Here is a 20693-nt window from a genome sequence, read left to right as displayed (position 1 = left end):
GCAATAATAATAGCACCCGTCATAAGTTAAAGAGATACAATCCTTAAACCCATTCATCTATACACTGACCTCACTTGCAGAATCAATCTCTATTTCGGTCTGTTCACTGCTCTCCAGCTGATCTGAAACCTCAGTGGCTGTGACTTTGGATGTATGCAGGGTGTTCACCAGCTGCACATCGTCCAGTAGAGAGCCAGTTGCCTCATTAAGCAGCCTGGCAAAGTAGACATGAAAACATATAACACATTACAAAAACCTCTAATCAGAACACTGCCACCCTAAGCATGATGGACCAAGACAAATATTCACAACCACAAGCTCCTTAGGGTTCACTATAGACATGTTATTTTTTCATTGGACTTTTTGAAAAAAAGAGCAAAATCTGCTTTACAATATAAAGAAATGGACTGATGTAGTAAAAAGATGACCTGTGATAATGGCTTCTACTTCATTACTTGAAATTATAAGTCAGTCAGTCTGTTTAACAACCTGAGAATCTCATCCTCCAGCTACTGCAGGCTTTTCTTTCCAGAAGCAATGCTGATAACCAAAGAGTCCTTCTGCTCTTCTAGTTCTGGACGCTCCTTACGCACCACAATTCCCTGTAGCTGGGCTTCAAGGCCCTGCAGCACAAACAAAACACACAATCAATTCCAAACACAAACAGATAATTAAGGTAGCAGCTCAAACACTGTACACAAAATGATGACGTACACAAACAAAAGTGAAAAATAGTGAGTTCACATGGAGAAGGCATACTTCATAGAAATACATGCACACACCTGCTCCTTGACAGCAAAGTTGACTATGGTGGTCTTTGTAGAACTTTCTGGTATGTAGTGGGGGTTTGAGAGTGATATAGAAACGAAACTCTGGATTATACTTCACTTCCTTATCACCAAACTTCAATAGCAGCCTGGAAAAAATGACCATAAATATACACCACAATGTGGTACACAATAGATTCTGTCACGGCTCATTTGTATCTGATTTTTACATATGATGATGAAAGGTTGATGTGTGAGGGTCTGACCTGCCCGTGTAAGGGACTTGTTAAGAACTGGGTTGGGAGAGGGTTCCAACTCCTCGTGGACATTCTGCAGCAAAACAGGACTCCCAAACTGGATGGCATTCTCCAGTATACGCAGGTAGTCTAGCAAGTTATACCTCGTTGTAAAGGTGACTAATCAGGCTTTCCAACGATGTATAATACAACACCAATAACACAAAATAATTGACCAAAATAACGTTTCCATACTTTTTTTGAGGAGTTTATATACTGATATCAAGCTGGATGGTCCCTCTCCTCACAGCCCAGAGGATGTGGCGTCCATGATTTACAAACAACACAGCTTTTCACCATTTCGCCTCAGTCCCTCTTAAACGAGCCCAGGCCCAGAGAAGGTGGCCACATTTCCTTATCATCATGATAATATTTCTACAATACATTTGATTTTCTTCATGCACTGCATTTCTCATTTTGACAAGTTGTCTTGTGTTATTTTCAACCAAATATGGAATTTCAATGTTTTGCAAATCATAACAATGTGTGAGACGCAGTGTTTGGGGAATGGTCTTTTACTAACTTTACTGTTGTTTCAAAGCACACTGTATTTGCTGCTCACCATACAGAAAAACACAAGAGACATATGGTAAATGTGAAGTAATGAAAAGCGATCATTCACCAATTACATTTTAAAATTTGATTTAGAATTTGAATTTTAGCCTGGAAAATCAATTACTTTTTTTCCCTATGTAGTCTCACACATGGATTGATTGTCCTTGATTGTTCCTGAAATGTTTCTGTTTAACCGTAACGATTCAAACATTCAACAGGAATCTGAGTCAGTTTATCTGGATTAATACTTACTCTCGTTATTTCCATATTCTTGATCCATTTCAGAGCTTGGCCTTGAGGGTCCACCATCAGTGGCCATCTTAAAAGAAATGTAGAAGTTTGGAGTTATTTTAATACCTTTCTTTGCAATATTAAACATGAGTCTTGTGAAGTAAAAAGCCAAGTCCAAAAGTATAATAAAAACCCAAAATGTGTTTTTTAGTATATACACTAAATAAAAGCTAATTAACCCCAAAACAAATGAAATATTTCTAGATGAACTGACCGGTTTCCACGAGTGACAATAACTCCATTCTCAGTAGAGAATGCATCAGAGTGCAGGCCCTGAATGTTCCAGTCCCTTACTGATGTAGGCCTGGACAGAAATGTTGAGAAACTGAACCCGGGAGTGCATGGGATTTCAAAGTCTCTTACCTAAGGAGAGGGAAACAATGGGTCATGGAGATGAGACAGAGGGGAACAGGCTGAAACATGTGTTGTGTAAGAAATACAAATCATATGTCAAATCATAAATATAATGAACAGTTTCATAGAGGAAAATTATCTTTCATGATTTGCCAGTAATGTTAGAAAATTAAAAGAAATGACGAGCATTTCACTAACAGGCAAACCAGGATATACTGTATGTATTTATGATGTGTATGAGTTGTTTGTGTGTTGTGTGTGTGTGTGTGTGTGTGTGTGTGTGTGTGTGTGTGTGTGTGTGTGTGTGTGTTCCTCACCTCCTTCAGCCAGATGGCAAGCAACTCATCTCTATAGTTGGAAAGAAAGGGTCCCATGTAGGAAAGGAAAGATGCTGCTAGTAGGCAGTCTCCTACCAGGTATCACATGTTTTCTTCAAGACCCTGAAGCACACACACAAACACATGTGGGTGGACTTTAGCTTTGTAATGTACAGTCAGTATGTTTTTATATTTCCCCAAACAAGCTCCCCAAAGATATTGGACTGGATGACAATTTTAAAGTAGTTTTTAATTAATTGTGTTGTTTATTGTGTGTGCATGTGTGGTTGTGTTTGTGTGTGTGTGTGTGTAAGACCTACAGCAGCTCTTTCCTCCCAGCGGACCCTCTCTCCAGCAAGTCCAGTTACCAGTTTGTCAGCTCGATCAAGCTTCACCTCCATCTCCTCGGATTTCCTCCTCAAACTCTCCTTCATGGCCAGCTTCTCACTGTGCTGCTTCTTCAGGTGCTCTAGCTTTTCAGCCACCTGCACAAACACAAAGTTATCAAATCACATGAATACATTGATATTTCATTCATTTGGTATGCTATCATTATTCTGTTACATTGTCCAGTGTCTAAACATCGATCAGGCTGATGGATACACTAGGCTTCTTACCTCTCTTAGTTTGTTTTGGGCCTCCGCCAGTGCAGCCTGTTTCTCTGCTAGCTGGGTGGTGGCAGTGTTCAGCTGGGCCCTCTTTGGCTCCACCACCCTGAAGATACGCCCATAAACCTGGAGCAACATACACATCAGACGATTACATTTTGTGTCCTTTTTCCCTGTTCATATATTCATTTAAAGGGGACATATTATGAAAAATCCACTTCTACAGTGTTTCTGAACATATATTTGGGTAACCTGAGTGTCTACTGACCCACAACATGTGAAATAAACCCATCCAGTCCTTTGTTTGTGGTCTGCATAAGTCTTACAACACAGAGAAAAATGCTCTGTTTCAAATGTGCTCTCCTTGTGATGTCACAGTGGGATTCTGGTAAAAAAAAAAAATACCCTTCCCTCCCCTGGGGGCAGCTCATTGCATTTAAAGAGACACACACACACACCAAAACGGCCCGTTCTGAGAGAGCTGGTTTATACAGGGTCACAAACCTCCTCTGGTGCTTGATTCATGTTATATTTTGACCAAAGCACAGCACAGATGTTTCATTTAGACCGCAGGGGACTGTTTGAAAAGGTGGAGAAGGGGGGATAATATGTCCTCTTTAACAAATAGTACTGTGTTTTGAATAGGCCCTTGCTGTCATACATTGAACAAATACATCTAATATTAGTTTGTTACAGGTGTGAGTGTGTTACTAATTCCTGGTAGCCAGAAGACAACCGCTTACCTCCATGGCTCTGACTCACATACAGAGGGATTTGGTTTATCAATGTAGTATTTTGTGTATATTGTAAAACTAGCATACTATCTGCTGCTTATCGGCCTCTCGTTTCTGCTGTACGACGACAGACAGGTACTCTTCACACTGCTTCTGGAAGTCGGCCACCTGTTTCTTGGCCTCCTCCAGCTCAACAGACATGGCCTCCACCTTCTCCCGGGTATCACTGATCTTGAATAGGCCATTACGCAGCTTGCTCACCTGCTCTCCCAATTCACTGCGTTTCTCTGCCAACAGCCTGGATGGACACACACACACTGTCAGGTGATAGTGACAGAGACAAGCCTGGGCTGTTGTTTTAGAATGATACATTAATCAATTTGTTTCTTTTGCTTCCTCTGCAACATAGTTTCCTTCATTGTGTTAGTAAGTATAAAAAGCCATGACATGAGGCGCGTTGGCCTAGTGGTTATCTTGCCACATGTACAGAGGCTTTATAGTTCTCTCTCTCTCTCCTTGATTTCTGACACTATCCACTGCCTGTCTCTTTAAAAACCGCATAAGAGGCCCCAAATAAGTCTTAACAAAAATCAAATAAAGCCATAACATTATTTATGTTGATCAAAATATAATCATTATGTACTAAAAACCTTCTGCCAACTGCCCTGGCTGAAGAATATCTCAGTCCTTTGCATGGACGCACAAAGATTGTGTTAAAGGAGAAGAAACGAGAAGCAAGAATAACTGAAGGAGAAAGTTGAAAAGCTCTTACTTTTTGTATCCAGACACCAGCTCCAGGTAATTGGTGGCTGTCACATAATTATATCTCTTCAACTCCAACTTCATCCGTTCAGAGACCTGCGCTACCGACTGATGTGTTGTCACAAAGATACTGGCAACCTTTGTCTGGATCTACCAAAACAGAGTATTTCAAAAATAGTTAACATGACATTCAAACAAGGAATACAACCTGGTCACATAGCTCACTTTTGATTCCAAAATCTTTGAAACATGTTTTTTATTACACTAGAATTAACTTTTAAATTAAACATTTTAAATGGTCAAATGGACTTGAGCTTATATAATGCTTTTCTAACTTTCTGACTGCTCAATGCGCTTTTTACATTAGAGGTCAAACTTACCAATTCACATCACATTCACACACACGGCAGAAGATTCTATGTAAAGAGTTAATGAGTATTTATTAATCTCATTCAAACACATTCACACACAGATGATGCAGAAGCCAGAGTGATTTGGGTTTCAGTGTCTTTCCCAAGGACACTTTGATATGTGACTGCAGGAGCTGGGAATCAAACAGCTGACCCTCCAGTTGAGAGATTATGGTGCCACTCCTATTACTTTTTGGAAATACCACCTCTGAGGTTAAATGTGGCACACTGTCTAAATTCACATTTGGACATTTTACATCAGCTGTTCTTGTTCCACAAGGTGCTTCCAATTTATTTCAGGACAATAAAAACTCTACAAGTCTTCCTTGGGAACATCATTCATTTTTTCAGACTGCAATTTGGCCCGTGAATATAAAATAAGTAGAATATAAAATGTGTATGACTAATCGATTCTCATAGCAGCACTTGAAGCACTTCAGCTCACTTGTTAAAGTTGAAACAGTGACATCATAGGTTGATTAGAAACAGATTAGGAACAGAATTTGGGTTTAGCAGAATTTTCTATGAGAATTTATCATTGCAGGGCACAGATGGCCTAGCGGTTAGTTGGTGTACAATTTAAGAAGCTATCATCGTCAAAGTGAGCAGCCCAGGTTCAAGTCCGACCTGTGGCTCCTTTCCTTCATGTCATTATCCACTCTCTCTCCCCCCAGTTTCCTTTTCTATTCACTTTCCTATCGCATAAAATAAAAAAGAGCCCAAAATGAAATCTTAAAAAATAAAAATAAAATCTATCATTGCCTTAAAGACACACCTCTACAGGGTGAAACACTCACAGGGTGAAATCTAGAGTCACTCTTTATAAGTTGTGTTTGCTTGTGTGTGTGCATAGATGCCTCACCCCCTCCAGGGAGCCCAGGTTCATTCCATCCAAGTACCTCTCAGTTACCTCCAGCAGGGCGTCTTTGGGCCACTCACAGAACCAGTCAATGGAGGCACAGTTTACCAGCGGCGGATATTGAAGGATGCGGTTTCTGTTGAGAAAGAGCTTTTTGTTAAAACTTTGATAAGATATAATCTGATTAAATACTAATGTTTTTAAAGGGTCAGCAAATCACTGCAACTACATTAGGTAGTTGGCGTTAATGATGAAACTATTGAAAATAAAGAAAGATATTTTGCACCCTGTGTATGCTTCACAGTATACATTTTTTTCTTTTCTGCAAAGGCTTTCAATACATGAAGTTCCTATTTAATAGTTCTGGAAAGGCCAAGGGTGTCAAGCAGTGTATACACAGGCATACGGAGTGTGCCCACTTATTTTTCAGTCTCCATAGAGTATACCTACTTCTAAATCTCCTCTGATTCCCACCAATTAGTGATTGACAATATTCAGTACTATGCTGCAATTTTTAGGATGGTGCAGGGATGACCCTCCCTAGTCTTACATGTCACTGTTTATAACAGAGGCCGTTTTTCCTCTGCTGGACATGTCACTTAAAGAAAAAAACATTTGCAGGGGGTGGGGTTGGGTGGGGGGATTTAAGAGTATACCCACTTCTTAAGGCACCACTATACCACTGGTGTCAAGGATGTCTTCTCCCTCAGAAAAGGGTTGATATTGGTAATGGTGCATGCCATTCAAGTTACGAAGTTCAGTGCCACCACTACTCTCTGGCACTAGCACGAGAAAAAGTGTGTAAATATGTTGGTGAGGGTCGTGAATGCAGGACCTCATTCCCTCAAGTATCAAACAGGCATTAAAATGTTTAATCTGGCAAAAGGCCACCAATGACACTACATCTCCTTTGGATAGAAGGTCCCAGCTGGCTCAGATGTCAAGTGCATATAATTTGTGCAAAAATACTTCTTCATTCTATTACAAAGTTTTAGCATAAATTGACTAATTACAGATATACAGGTTACTTGGTGATTTATGAACACAACTGCATTAGTATTGGAAGAACTTGATGTTAATTTAATGACAAAGTGACATACAGTAGTTTATGTAATGTACAAACAATTTTGTTAAAGCAATATGGCACATAGATTTGCTAGAGGCATAACTGCTGTATTGCCTCTAAAGACTGCATTGTTAATCATACTTGGTTAATTTCCTTAAACCTGTGAGTTGAAAAGAGTGGACACATTATGAACCAGAGAGTTATAAGACACAGTGTGCTGCTCTACCTGAAGGGCTCTCCCACTGGACTCATACAGAGAACTACAGTATGTGCAGGTTGTTCCTCACTCGCTCGATCAGGTAGTGAAATAACGAGTCAGGAGTCTCCACCACTTTGTCTTGTCCGACTCTGACAGAGCGTTGCATACCTGACGAGTGTCGTGATGTCAAAACTTCAAATAAATCTGTTACTTTAAAAACATTTGAGAGAATATTATCAGATCATCAAATGGTTCAAGGAACAATTTAAAAATGCAACAATATTTTAAAAATAACAACATTCTTGTATTTACTTAATATTTAAACAACTCCAAACATTTTGAATTTTAATATTCCTTAAATTAAAAAAAGCTGTACTGCTATGTCCAAATTAATCTAATTTTAAACAAAATGCATATATGCTATTTTTAATACTTGAGATTGAATAACTGAAAAAAACTAAACAGGAAGTGTAATCCAAGGTGTTTACATAATGGACAGATGGGAGCGACAAAGAGTTTTTCAGAAAACACTGACCTCAACAAACTCATCCGGCTTGTAGAGGTTAGGCACCTCTCCAGAGCTTAGGATATTATTGATGTCCACAAGGAAGGACTCATCTACAATCTGAGTGTCATTGAACAGGAAGACTGTAGGCTTGTTGTCAACACCAGTCAAACGGTACAGCTTCTTGATATCTGAAAACACAGACGGGAAAATCACCTAGTGTTAGACAGCTGGCTGACGAAAAGATGAGGGGAGTTGATTTAAGACAGATTATTTATTACACAAAAATCATGGTCAATCAGCTGGGGTCTCATTACATTCACTGAATATAAAGTAATATCTTTTTTGAATTCTCAGTTTAAGCTCTTTGTCTTTAAATTTTCCAAAGTTAGGGGCATTGGTTGCAGACTTTCTTTATTGACTTTCTGTGTAGGCCTGTGATAGGAGTGTAGTGTGCAGTAAATCTCACCATCTCTGAACTCCTGTTTGCGATACTGCTTGGTGACTTCCACCTGGAACACCTGGTACTCACAGATGAAGGCAGCCATCTTAGACAGGCTCTGTCTACCAGAACCTCCCACACCGACCAGCAGCATGTTGCCCCTAAGCTGACTGATCACACGTACTGCTAGAGTTACTGTGGACAGAGCACAAAAAATAATAATCACCATAACCTTACTTTTTTTAAATTTTAGATGTGACATCGAGTATCATTTCACAAGTTGTTGGGTGATTGGATGGATGACAGCCTTTTTTCTTTATTTAGTTTTATTATACAATTTGGGCCTGACTTTATTTAGTGATAAGGAAAATAACTATACACTGTTCTTTAGTATGAAAGGGTTAGCATTAGAGGAGGACATTTTTGTATGCATGCTGCATATGGTAAAAATATATAAAATCAACATTTTATTGACCTCTTTGTGGTTGTACAGCAGACTTTTTTTTTTTTAAAACATATATTCAAATTTTCTAACCAAATATTATCGCATGTTTGTAGAATATTATTCTGCATTCTGAAAAATCTACAATGTAACAGTTAATTGTAGGGATGTAAAGATTCATCATAAAATCGTGATAAATCGATTCAAAGGTGTCAAGATTCACATCAGTAAGATACTGATTAGAGCTGTCAAGAACTGCTGTTAATGTTGTGCTTTGCCTCTGGTCACTTCCTTGTTAAGTGTTATGTCCTATACTGTTGATGGGGGACAGGGGGCGCAAGAGGGTGCTGTAAGTTATGGTTATCGCTGTACTAAGTGTCGAACAAGAGTTCCAGTAAAGAACGTGATCATGAACAGTCTTCGTGGTAATTATTGAACTAACACTGGTAGCAGAGGATGGCCGCTGGCAATTATAAAGTTCCGCCGCCGTTTGATGAGAAGAAGTCATATGAAAGTTGGAAAAATGAGGTAGAAATTTGGAGATTAGTTACCGATTTGGAGAAGAAGGCATTGGCAGGCATTGGCAGTTGCCTTGTCGCTAACCGGAAGAGCGAGGGATAGCGCGCTGGAAATCGCCTCAGAGGACTTGAATAAGGATGATGGAATGACTAAACTTCTGACAAAATTAAACTCTGTGTTTTTAAAAGAGGCAAAAGATCGACAGTACGAGGCATACACGGAGTTTGACCGGATAACGAAGGAAAATAGCGTTCCGATGGTGGATTACATTGTCGAATTTGAACGTCGATATAACAGACTGAGTAAGTTCGACATGAAGCTTCCAGATGCCGTGTTAGCTTTCAAGCTACTAGACACAGCGGGACTTAGTGTTAAAGACAAACAACTAGCTCTTACTGCCTGTTCAAGCCTCTCGTTTGTGAACATGAAGTCAGCTTTGAAGAGAATCTTTGGCGATAACGCGCCACAGGAGGGCGCAAGTGAACAAAGAATGTGTGTAGATGCTGACTCTGCATACTACACAAGATTTCCCGGCAAGAGAGAAGGGAAACAAAGTCAACAAGGGACCGTGCAGGGCACAAATCCACTCGACAGGTATGGGAGACGAACCAGATGTGCAGTCTGCCAAAGCACATATCACTGGGCAAAAGATTGTCCACATAAAAATGAACATGCTAAATTGACAGAGGATGAAAAAATGACAGATGCTGTTGAAGAGTGTAACATTACTTTGTTGTCAAAAGAATCACTGGCTGACACTGAAATCTTCATGGTGGAATCTTTAGGATCAGCTGTAATTGACGCAGCCTGCACCAGAACCGTGTGTGGAGAAAAATGGCTGGATCATTACCTCAATGGACTAACAGAGAGGACACAAAGAGTGCACGTTCATTCAAGTTTGGTGATGGTAGAGTTGGTTATTCTGCAAAGAAAGTGACAATCCCAGCCATGATAGGACAGACTAGATGTCAAATTGAAACAGAGGTTGTCCCTGATGATATTCCGTTGCTTTTGAGCAAAACCTCACTGAAAAGAGCAAGCGCAGTTTTGGACATTGAAAATGATAAAGCGACAATGTTCAAGCAACCAGTCAAACTTGAATTAACATCTTCAGGACACTATTGTGTAAAAATAAAAGATGATAGTGCCCTTGATGAAAGTGAGATTTGGCCATGCCTCAGCTGACAGACTTAATAAACTACTGGCCTGCTCAGGTAATAAAGATGATGAATGCAACACAATTCTCAAAGACATTGTAAAAAACTGTGAGACATGCATCAGACACAGCAGACCAAAGCCTAAGCCAGCGGTAGGTTTGCCTATGGCCTCAACCTATAACGAAACTGTCGCTATGGACTTACATGAACTGGAGCCAGGAGTATGGTATCTGCATGCTATTGATCATTTTACACGTTTCAATGCGGGGAGCATCGTCACCTCCAAGAAACCAAGAGAGATTATGAAGCATGTTATTCACTGCTGGATAAATGTTCATGGGCCTCCACGCAGACTGTTCAGTGACAATGGTGGTGAATTCAACAGTGAGGAGATGAGAGACATGGCTGAAAAGTTTAACATTGAAGTGAAAACAACTGCAGCATACAGCCCATGGAGCAATGGCCTCTTGGAAAGGCATAATCAGACACTCACTGAAATCTTATTGAAAATAAAAAAAGACAATGAATGTGACTGGAAGACAGCCCTAGACTGGGCCTTGATGGCAAAAAAACTCTATTCACAATGTACATGACTACAGTCCTTACCAATTGGTGTTTGGGCAGAACCCAAATCTGCCTTCAGTGCTCACTGATACGCCCCCAGCTCTACAAGGCACCAGCATGAGCTCTTGGATATCCCAGAACATCACAGTGTTACATGCTGCAAGGAAAGCATTTGCAGAGGCTGAATGCTCTGAGAGGATCAGAAGAGCACTTTGAAAACAACTGCGGCCCATTGATGAACGATACGAAACAGGGGAAAAAGTCTACTACAAGCGGGTGGATTGTACTGAATGGAAGGGTCCTGGTGTAGTCATCAGCCAAGATGGAGCAGTAATATTTGTCAGACACGGGGGCACCTATGTTTGTGTACATCACGACAGGCTTCAAAAGGTAGATCATCCCCAAGCAATGCTGGGAGAAGTGGATAATCAGATGGAGGTAACTGAAACTCAAAACACATTACCTGAAACTGAGCTAAGGGATAACTTTGACACTGAAAATGAAAGTCGAGAAGACCTGGCTATAAATAATGATCCCCTTAGTGTAGAGGACAACAGTGAACCCCCTCAGACAGTAGAACAGTCTAGAGGGGACGAGAATGGTAGTTCTTCTGACACTACACAAACCCACCCAATTAAGACTTTTGAAAGACTGCAGCTGAAAATTGGACATGTGGTTACCTTCACAGACAATGATACTGGTCAAACACACACTGGTAAAATTCTCAGCCGAGCAGGGAAGGCAACAGGTAAACACAAGTACTGGTACAATCTACAGTACACAGAGCCTGAAGAAATTGCTGACACAACAGCATCAGTTAACTTGGGACAAGTGAATGATCTTCAGGTAGTTACAGCTGAACAAGCACAATTATGCACTGACCCTACCCTACCCTTACCCTACCCTAACCCTAACCCCTAACCCTAACCCAAAGATGAAATACTCATTTTAAATGACAACATTTCCATGTCTGCCAAACATTCTGAGCTCAACAACTGGAAAAAGAATGAAGTGTTTGAAGAGGTGAAGGATGAAGGCCAGAAATACGTCTCTACAAGGTGGGTTTGCACTCTCAAGGAAACACCTGATGGTGTTGTACCAAAAGCTAGATTAGTTGCAAGAGGAAACAAAACTCTGGACCATGTTTACACAAACATCGCAGGAGCCTACACCACGACCCCCCTCCCCCACCTGGGACAGTCAGACCATCTTTCTTTGTTCCTCATCCCCAAGTACTCCCCACTCATCCAACGTGTGAATCCATCAGTAACAATGATTAAAGTGTGGCCAGCGGGGACAGACTCTGTACTTCAGGACAAGTTCCATCACACAGACTGGAGTATGTTTGCTTCTCAGGCTACCTTGGGCTCTCACACAGACATTGACACCTACACTTCTTCTGTGCTGGATTATATCAATACCACCATCGACAGTGTTACAACATGGAAGCAGATCACCACGTACCCAAATCAGAAGCCATGGATGAACAAGGAGGTGCGTCTCCTGCTGAAGGCCCGCAACACTGCCTTCAGATCAGATGATGCAATGGCCTACAGCGTATCCAGGGCAAACCTGAGGAGGGGCATCATCAAGGCCAAGCACTGCTACAAGCTGAAGGTTGAGGAACACTTCTCCAACTCCGACCCCAGACGCATGTGGCAGGGCATCCAGGCCATCAGTGACTATAAACCCAGAAACTCCACCCCGATAACCACAGATGTCTCCTTCCTGAACGAGCTAAATCACTTTTATGCTCGCTTCGATAGAGACAACAGAGAGACGCAGACCACGAACAGACCTCCTGCAGACAACCAGCCCCTCTCACTCACCTCCACAGACGTCCACGCTGCACTGAGCCGGATCAACGCTCGAAAGGCTGCTGGTCCAGACGGCACCCCCGGGCGCGTGCTTAGAGCATGTGCGGAGCAGCTCACTGGGGTTTTTACGGACATCTTCAACCTGTCCCTCGCCCAAGCAGCTGTGCCAGCATGCTTCAAAGCCACCTCCATTGTCCCAGTGCCGAAACACCCCAGCCCGACAGGCCTGAATGACTACCGCCCTGTAGCACTCACACCCATCATAATGAAGTGCTTTGACCGACTGGTCCTAGCACACCTGAAAAACTGCCTCCCACCCACACTGGACCCATACCAGTTTGCCTACCGCAGCAATAGGAGTACAGAGGATGCAGTCTCCACTGCGCTGCACTCTGTGCTCACACATCTGGACAATAACAACACATACGCACGAATGCTGTTTGTTGATTTTAGCTCAGCATTCAACTCTGTCATCCCCTCCAAGTTAAACACTAAACTCGGAGACCTGGGCTTCAACACCTCCCTCCGTCACTGGATAATGGACTTTCTGACCAACAGACCTCAGTATGTTAGGTCAGGACACACCTGCTCCACCACCATCACACTCAACACAGGCGTACCACAGGGCTGTGTGCTGAGCCCATTCCTCTACTCCCTCTTCACCCACGACTGCAGACCTGTACATGGATCCAACACCATCATCAAGTTTGCGGACGATACAGCGGTGATTGGCCTCATCAGCAACAACGATGACACGGCCTACAGGGAGGAGGTACAGCATCTGGCCGCCTGGTGTGCTGACAACAACCTGCTCCTCAACACCAGCAAGACGAAGGAGATCATCGTGGACTTCAGGAGAGAAAGAGGAAGCACGCACAACCCCATTCACATCAACGGGATGGCTGTTGAACGTGTCTCCAGCTTCAAGTTCCTGGGGACCCACATCACAGAGGACCTCTCCTGGTCCACTAACACCTCCAGTCTGGTTAAGAAGGCTCATCAACGCCTCTTTTTCCTGAGGACACTGAAGAGACACCACCTGTCTTCAGCTGTATTGATGAACTTCTACTGCTGTGTGATCGAGAGCATCCTGACCAGCAGTGTCTCAGTCTGGTACGGAAACTGCTCTGTCACAGACTGTAAGGCGCTACAGCGGGTGGTAAAAACCGCCCAGCGCATCACAAGGTGTCCACTTCCTGCCATTGAGGATGTCCAAAGAAAACGCTGTCTGCGGCGAGCTCATGGCATCCTTAAAGACTCCTCCCACCCTGCCCACAGACCGTTTACCCTCCTGCCCTCCGGCAGGCGCTTCAGAAGCCTCCGGACCAGAACCAGCAGACTGAGGAACAGCTTTTTCCCCAGAGCTGTTTCTCTACTAAACTCTACCCCCCGAACTCTGAACTCTGTCTCTCTCTCTCTCTCCCTCTCTCTCTCCGCCCCCTGCTGACCCCCCCCCCCCCCTTTCCCCTGCATATCACCTCACACCCATCATCCCCCCACCACTCCTCCTGGTCACACACACACATCTCTCATCCATCTGTATTATTGTATTATAGTATGTTCATATTATGTCCATATTCTTTATATTATCTGTAAACTAACATGCTCACTGCATCTTAATCTGTATATTATTAGTATAGCATGCTCACTGCACCTTAATCTGTATATTATAATCCTAAGAATACACTTATTTTGTAGCATTACTTATTTATAGCATTTATTTATATTTATAGCATCCCATTAATCCAGCCATCCAGATATACCTAATAATTCACTTTTTTTAGTCTACATCTGTAAATTTTGTAATTACTGTACATAGCACAGACTCTTGCACTTTCTGCTTATTTGCACTTCTGGTGAGATGCCAAACCTCATTTCGTTACTCTATACTTGTATATGTGTAATGACAATAAAGTTGAATCTCATCTCATCTCATCTCAAGAGGCTTTGAAGAAATGAACACTCAGGAACTCCAAAAAGACTCACCTACCTGTGCCTCAGAGTCTCTGAAAATGATAATGGCTGTCATATGCCAAAAGAAGTGGCCGCTGAACTCCAAGGACATTAAAGCAGCCTTTCTACAAGGTAAAGAGTTGGCTAGAAATGTGTATGTCAGGCCTCCCCAAGAAGCCCAGAGGCAAGGCCATCTTTGGAAGCTGAAAAAGTGTGTTTATGGTCTTGCAGATGCTTCTCTGTATTGGTATAACAGAGTAAAAGACACAATGCAGAATTTGGGAGCCACTGTGTCACAAGTTGATCCAGCAGTGTTCTATTGGCTGGATGACTCCTGCAATGTGATGGGGATTCTTGCTTGTCACGTGGATGATTTCATTTGGGGTGGTACAAAGACATTTTCCACAACAGTTATCCCTCACTTGAAAGCTGTTTTCCAGGTTGGATGTGAAGAACACAACAGCTTCAACTACATTGGAATAGAGATTCACTCTCTGAAGGATGAGATACAGGTACAACAAAGTATGTACATAAAAAATCTGCAGCCCATTCCTGTGGACCCCACCAGAGCAACTGAGAGAGAGGATCCTTAATAGAAACTGAAACTGAGATGCTCAAGTCAAAGATTGGCCAAATATTGTGGGTGAAGGAAGAGTAGACCTGACATTTTGTGTGACATTTCCATGCTGGCATCTGGTACAAAAAATGCCACTGTTCAGACCCTGCACAATGCAAACAAACTAATCAGAAACCTGAAATCAGAAGATGTGACCTTGAGGTTTCAGCACCTTGGAGAGGACCGGTCACTAAAACTAGTGGTGTTTAGTGATTCCTCAATGGGTAACCTTCCTGATGGAGGCACTCAAGGCGGACACCTCATCATGCTGATGGGAGAGAATGGAAGATTCTCACCTTTATGCTGGCAGTCAAAGAGAATCAGGAGAGTTGTCCGCAGTACTTTGGCTGGAGAGACTTTAGCACTTACTTCTTAAGACCTTTGACATCCAGCAGGTCTTCATACACACCAGAACCGCTCAGGAAATCACCTGAACCATACACAAAAAAATGAACACAATAAACACATTTAAAGCTACTTATAGTCGTGTGTCAGTTCCATCATTTTATAAATTAATCCTATATCTAATACACACAAGCATTCTTCAAAGCTTTGATGTATGAACAGGATAGGCCGGGTCTTTGTAATATAGCAATGAGTAAGGTCTTTTACCTGCTTTTTGTAAAGTGTCTTGAGATAACACTTGTTATGAGTTGACGCTATACAAAAAAAATTGATTGATTGAAATTGATTGATGTGTTTACGGTCGTAAATGTACCAAATATAGGTGGCTGTTTGTTCGGGCAGATGGTGTGGAACGTGAGGTCAAAGAGTGAGGCCAGTTTCTCCCCAAGCAAAGCAATAAAGACTTCAATGTCACTGCGATCTACAAGCCTGTCCGAGAAGACTCTGAAATAAAGAAAGAAAAACAACAAGTTATCATGTGCATAAACACAGAATAAACACATGAAACTTGACTATTAGGTTGGTTACCTGAAGCACTCATGGATCCAGAGTCGAGTGATGTTGTTTTTGGTATCATGGAAGTCAGGGTGAGCTCTTAGCAGACCTTGAAACACCTAAAACGGGTGTAATGGGACAAAAATACATTTATCTCATTGTCTCATGTAACATTTGAACATAGTATGATCGTATAATCAATCTTCATAGAAATCTTAATCTTTTTCTGACCTACAGTATGTCACACCCAGAATAATTGATATTAGGTGTATGTAAGAGTACCCATCTGTGGACAGGTGTTGAGAACTAGCATGTTTGCTAAAACACTTAAACAAGGCATCTGGTTCATCCAGTATATCGAGGATGCCAAATAAAGTCTATAGTAACAAAATTGAACTACCTTTTGTCAATCAGGCTTGTTAAGCCTGTTCAGGCTTTCTTAACAAACCCATTTTCTGTAAGTACTCTCTGTACAGCTATGCAGGTGGTTTACTCATAAAGCTCTAATCCATCTACAGTATATATATATATATATATATATATATACAGTATATATATATTAATTTGTACCTTGGAGATATCCCTGAGGTTGAAGAGGTAATGTATCTTTGCTGGAGTGGGAAGAAAACAAGCAGAAACAGCATAACACAGTTCTAAGGTGGCCTGGGTCAGAATGTCTCCAATGGGCTTCACCTCCTCCTTAAACCCCTGCAGCTTTTGGTTGATCATGGTACTGTAGATCCGTCTGATCTGGGACTCCTGCATAGCAAAAAGGACAGATGTGTTCAAGTCCAGTACAGCTTTTTAAGATATAATACAAACATGTTCAAAAGATATATCAATTTCAACTTCACATGTTCTTGAGTCAATGTAACTCAAGGGTCAGGTTTTTCACTTCCTGAATGCAATATGGCACCCCTCATTTCAAAAGCAACTCTTAATTCTTTGTGGTAATAAAAAAACAGAGTGAAGAGAAACACTACAAAAAAACACACACAGAAAAATTGAAAAAAAGGTTGACAGAAGTTCAATAAACAGATTAAAAAAGACAGATATCTTTAAAAGGTTAAAATAGAGTTGATTTTAAGAGGAGTGCATAGTAAGAAAGGTTTTAATTTTAACACATTTGAATGCTTATGAGTAAATACAATTATTCTACTTACTTTACATTGTCACAGATTTAAGCAGAAAAGACGGGGCATGGCTTGCAGGGGAGGGAAACATGTCAAGACTTACATTAGGGAAGGTCATATTGATGAGGTTGAATCGACTCTGTAAGCGCCCAGAAATGTGAGTCCTCCCTCCACCAGGAGGTCCCATTGATGCCAACAAGAACATGTCCTAAAGAACGAGACACATACATGAACACACTTAATAGAGTTAAAGGGTTGTTTAAGAAATTAACACCAACTGATTTTTTTTTTTTTTTTTTTTTTTACATGTTAAGCTTTTGTTTCTCTCTTACTGAAAAGGATGTTAATTGGTCTGACCCCAAATAGTCTGATCTTCAACGATTCACTTGAAGGAACCTCAGTCCACTAATCTCACAGTCTAATATGGCTAAGGACACAAGGATCATTCCATTCCAGCTATATGGGGTGCTCAGTTTTCTCCAAATAAATCATCCTATCTTAGTATAAATATTAACTTATTAATACTTTTAATGCAATTCTGAAAATCCTGAGTTTTAAGCAGCATGTTAGCATATCTAATTGTAAATTGTTATACTAAGTCTAGAGGACTAATAGTTTAATTACACGGTTGATCTCTGATGTTGCAAATAATTTCACACTCTTCAGAAATGATCTAGCTCACCTTGACAAACTTTAGGGTCTGTTTCTGGCAGTCATACCAGAAGCCATAGTCGATCCAAAGGCGCAGCAGTTCCAGCAGTGGCTGAGAGCCGAAGAGGTCATGAGCTGGTATGTTTAGGTCATCCAGGAAACAAAGCAGGCGCTTCCCTCCTGTTGACACAAACACACCTTTGGTTCTCTTCTCTATGCGACTCTCCACAATGGCTTGGATGTTATTAGAAATTGTCTGGACAATAGTAATGACAGAGAAAGAGAAAAAAAATACAGAATCTATTAGAAACAACAAACAATTTGACAATCCAATTTTGAAATGAAAGCAGTGGTGAAAAAATAAATGAAAGCTGTGAAGGCACCAACCTGTGAAGACATGTTGATAGTCAAGGCAGTCCACTTGTTATCTAGGTCCTGCAGGATGCCCCAGAGAGCAGCACTGGGTACAGACCTAACACCAGAGCCTCCACTAAGAAGTTGTAGCGAACTGTGTCCACTGTAGGAACCACTATTTTATAGAATGGAGCCCTTCAAGAGAGTAGAGAGGGACATGTAAAATGTATTGTTCTTATAGGCTTTGGGTTATCCAGGTATTTTTACAGTCTCAAAATCAGCAGATGGATGAATGAATAAAACATGTTTTTGTATCAAAACAAAGTTAAACCACAGCATTTGAAGTGTGGGGTAAACAAGAAACCTCGGTATAAGGGACGGTACATTTTGACTGTCTTTATATATCAGTAATTCAAAACAAATACACTTTATAAATACACTTTTTTACCTTTTTTGAAAGGGAAAGATGCAGAAAAAAATGCGAAGAGAAGACAATGGCATGCAACAAAAGATCTTTTCAAACCTTGATGGGGAATGTTCCCTCCATCTCCCGCAGGAAGTTGTCGATCTTCCTGCGTCCATCCTCATCAACAGAGGCACAGATGGACCAGATAAGGCTGAAGACAAACCACAGAGCCACCATCCTACCCAGGTGTTTACCTGGAGAATGGGAGACAAAAAAAACTTTTTACAATGGGATTGTTTTGGATGGGATGATGGGGATTATGAACTAAATTGGAGATTGATAATGCATGTTTATATTACAGTTAGTTACACCAAAAATCATTAAAGCTCAACATTAAAGGCACACTAGAAAATGATTCATTACTCCTACCCCATTGCTGAATGTAGCTAGGGAGTCATAGAGACGGCAGCATGAGGTGATTCCATTAAGCTCAGTGATTGGAATCAGCTCCTTACAGTTGACCTTCTTAAAGTCCTGCGTGCTCTCTATATAGTTCTCAAATATCGGCTTTAAATGTTCCACTTCAGCCTGTGAAGAAATCGAGTAATGGTTAGATGACAGTAAAATGAGAGTGAAAAGCGAACCACGAAAGAGTATCATGTGAAATGATTAGTAATGAATCCATTGTACCTTGTGTCGTTTGTCCAGCCAGGATTGAACAAAAGGCTTCCATCCCAGATGAGCGTAATCATTGTAGACCATCCCACAGCGGGACACAGTAGCTGGAGAGGCCTGTGCCAGGTTCTCCACTTCAAACAGCAGAGACACCTACGACCAAAGAATTCATTTAGCTTTTTCTGTTCGATCGTTTAATTCACTGATCAAGATATGTAAGTTGAATATAAAAAAAACACCTGATTCATGTCACTGTAAAAGATGAATTTCAGTATTACTATGTTCTATACTGAAGAGACAGAACTCTGAAAATAGCAAAGATAAATAATGTACAACAGTGAGGATGTCAAATTAAAACAATTGTTTTAGAAGTGAAGGAAAGCCAAGACGCCATTGCATTTTTCCGTTCAGTTTTTTCGTCTTTTTTGAGCTGGAAAATGAGTTGTTCTGCAGTAAACAGTTCTAACCGACCTGTGGGAGATAAGGGATCTTTGCAGTTCTTTCGGTAAGTAAAAAAGTGATTTATGTGTCATTGGTTAAAGTCGTTATCTAGCTAGCTAACATATAAGCAGTCTAAGGTTAGCTGAAATGTTGTAAAGCTAGGTTACTTATCCGGTGTTGTATGTTGTCTGGTTTTCAGTTTAACTGGTTACCTTTGTTTACAAACGTCAAAGGTTTGTCATGGCGACAGCAGATGTTACAATCACTGAGAGGAAACGTAGCTGACCTGGCGAGTGCCTGAATGATTAAGATTATAATTTAACTGATTTCAAATCGCAACTCATATCTACTGCGGTAAATATGATTGTATGAGTGAGCACTTCATCCCAGCCACCTAAGCAAAATACAAAATAAAGAAAATATAATACATGTTCATGATCGCGCCGAGCTGGATTCAATCTCACTAAAACAAAATTAACGCCTAATCACCTGCGTCCTGCCTTACAGCGTGCACCACCTGAACAGTGACATTTCATCAAATCCATTACGTATCATTCTATGATGTCAGCCTCCTGGTCACATTTTAGTTTGGCTGCTTCTACAACAACTGGTTACCTCAGTTAATCTTCAAATACCCGCACATATAAAGGTTTTTTCTCGAGGCTACAGCCTTACAGACCACAACATAACAGACCTCTGCACCACTACCCATTTTGACAAATAAATACTTTGAAACAGTGATGATCTATTTCAAAACAAACACTGAGCCACTGGTTGATTCACATGAAAGGAGACTGCTGGGTTGATCGTAGAAAAGCTACCTGAACATTTCTATTGCCTTGCTTTTCAAATGTAAATGTCCACGGCCACTTATGATTGTATAAGTGGGCACTATACACG

At 41.2% G+C, this 20693-nt stretch overlaps 1 protein-coding gene across 1 annotated transcript in view; it reads right to left on the bottom strand.

The window, feature by feature from the left end:
- dnah2 (dynein, axonemal, heavy chain 2) overlaps positions 1-20693 on the bottom strand; it is a 60443-nt gene that overhangs the window by 12136 nt on the left and 27614 nt on the right. Inside the window, 30 exon segments of the mRNA XM_065950265.1 lie at positions 70-214; positions 490-623; positions 783-852; positions 854-922; positions 1033-1153; positions 1727-1751; positions 1871-1937; positions 2124-2272; positions 2581-2703; positions 2901-3065; positions 3198-3314; positions 4010-4220; positions 4695-4834; positions 5957-6089; positions 7246-7283; positions 7286-7386; positions 7750-7914; positions 8193-8401; positions 15603-15663; positions 15952-16082; positions 16167-16252; positions 16704-16892; positions 17370-17474; positions 17949-18173; positions 18305-18363; positions 18366-18466; positions 18656-18666; positions 18795-18931; positions 19070-19265; positions 19368-19505. Coding sequence (XP_065806337.1) covers positions 70-214; positions 490-623; positions 783-852; positions 854-922; positions 1033-1153; positions 1727-1751; positions 1871-1937; positions 2124-2272; positions 2581-2703; positions 2901-3065; positions 3198-3314; positions 4010-4220; positions 4695-4834; positions 5957-6089; positions 7246-7283; positions 7286-7386; positions 7750-7914; positions 8193-8401; positions 15603-15663; positions 15952-16082; positions 16167-16252; positions 16704-16892; positions 17370-17474; positions 17949-18173; positions 18305-18363; positions 18366-18466; positions 18656-18666; positions 18795-18931; positions 19070-19265; positions 19368-19505 — 3621 coding nt within the window.

Source organism: Labrus bergylta, chromosome 22 (assembly GCF_963930695.1).
Source record: "Labrus bergylta chromosome 22, fLabBer1.1, whole genome shotgun sequence".
Classification (NCBI taxonomy): Eukaryota; Metazoa; Chordata; class Actinopteri; order Labriformes; family Labridae; genus Labrus; species Labrus bergylta.
The sequence above is the reverse complement of the archived record's forward strand: the minus strand, read 5'-3'. Positions and strand labels throughout refer to the sequence as shown.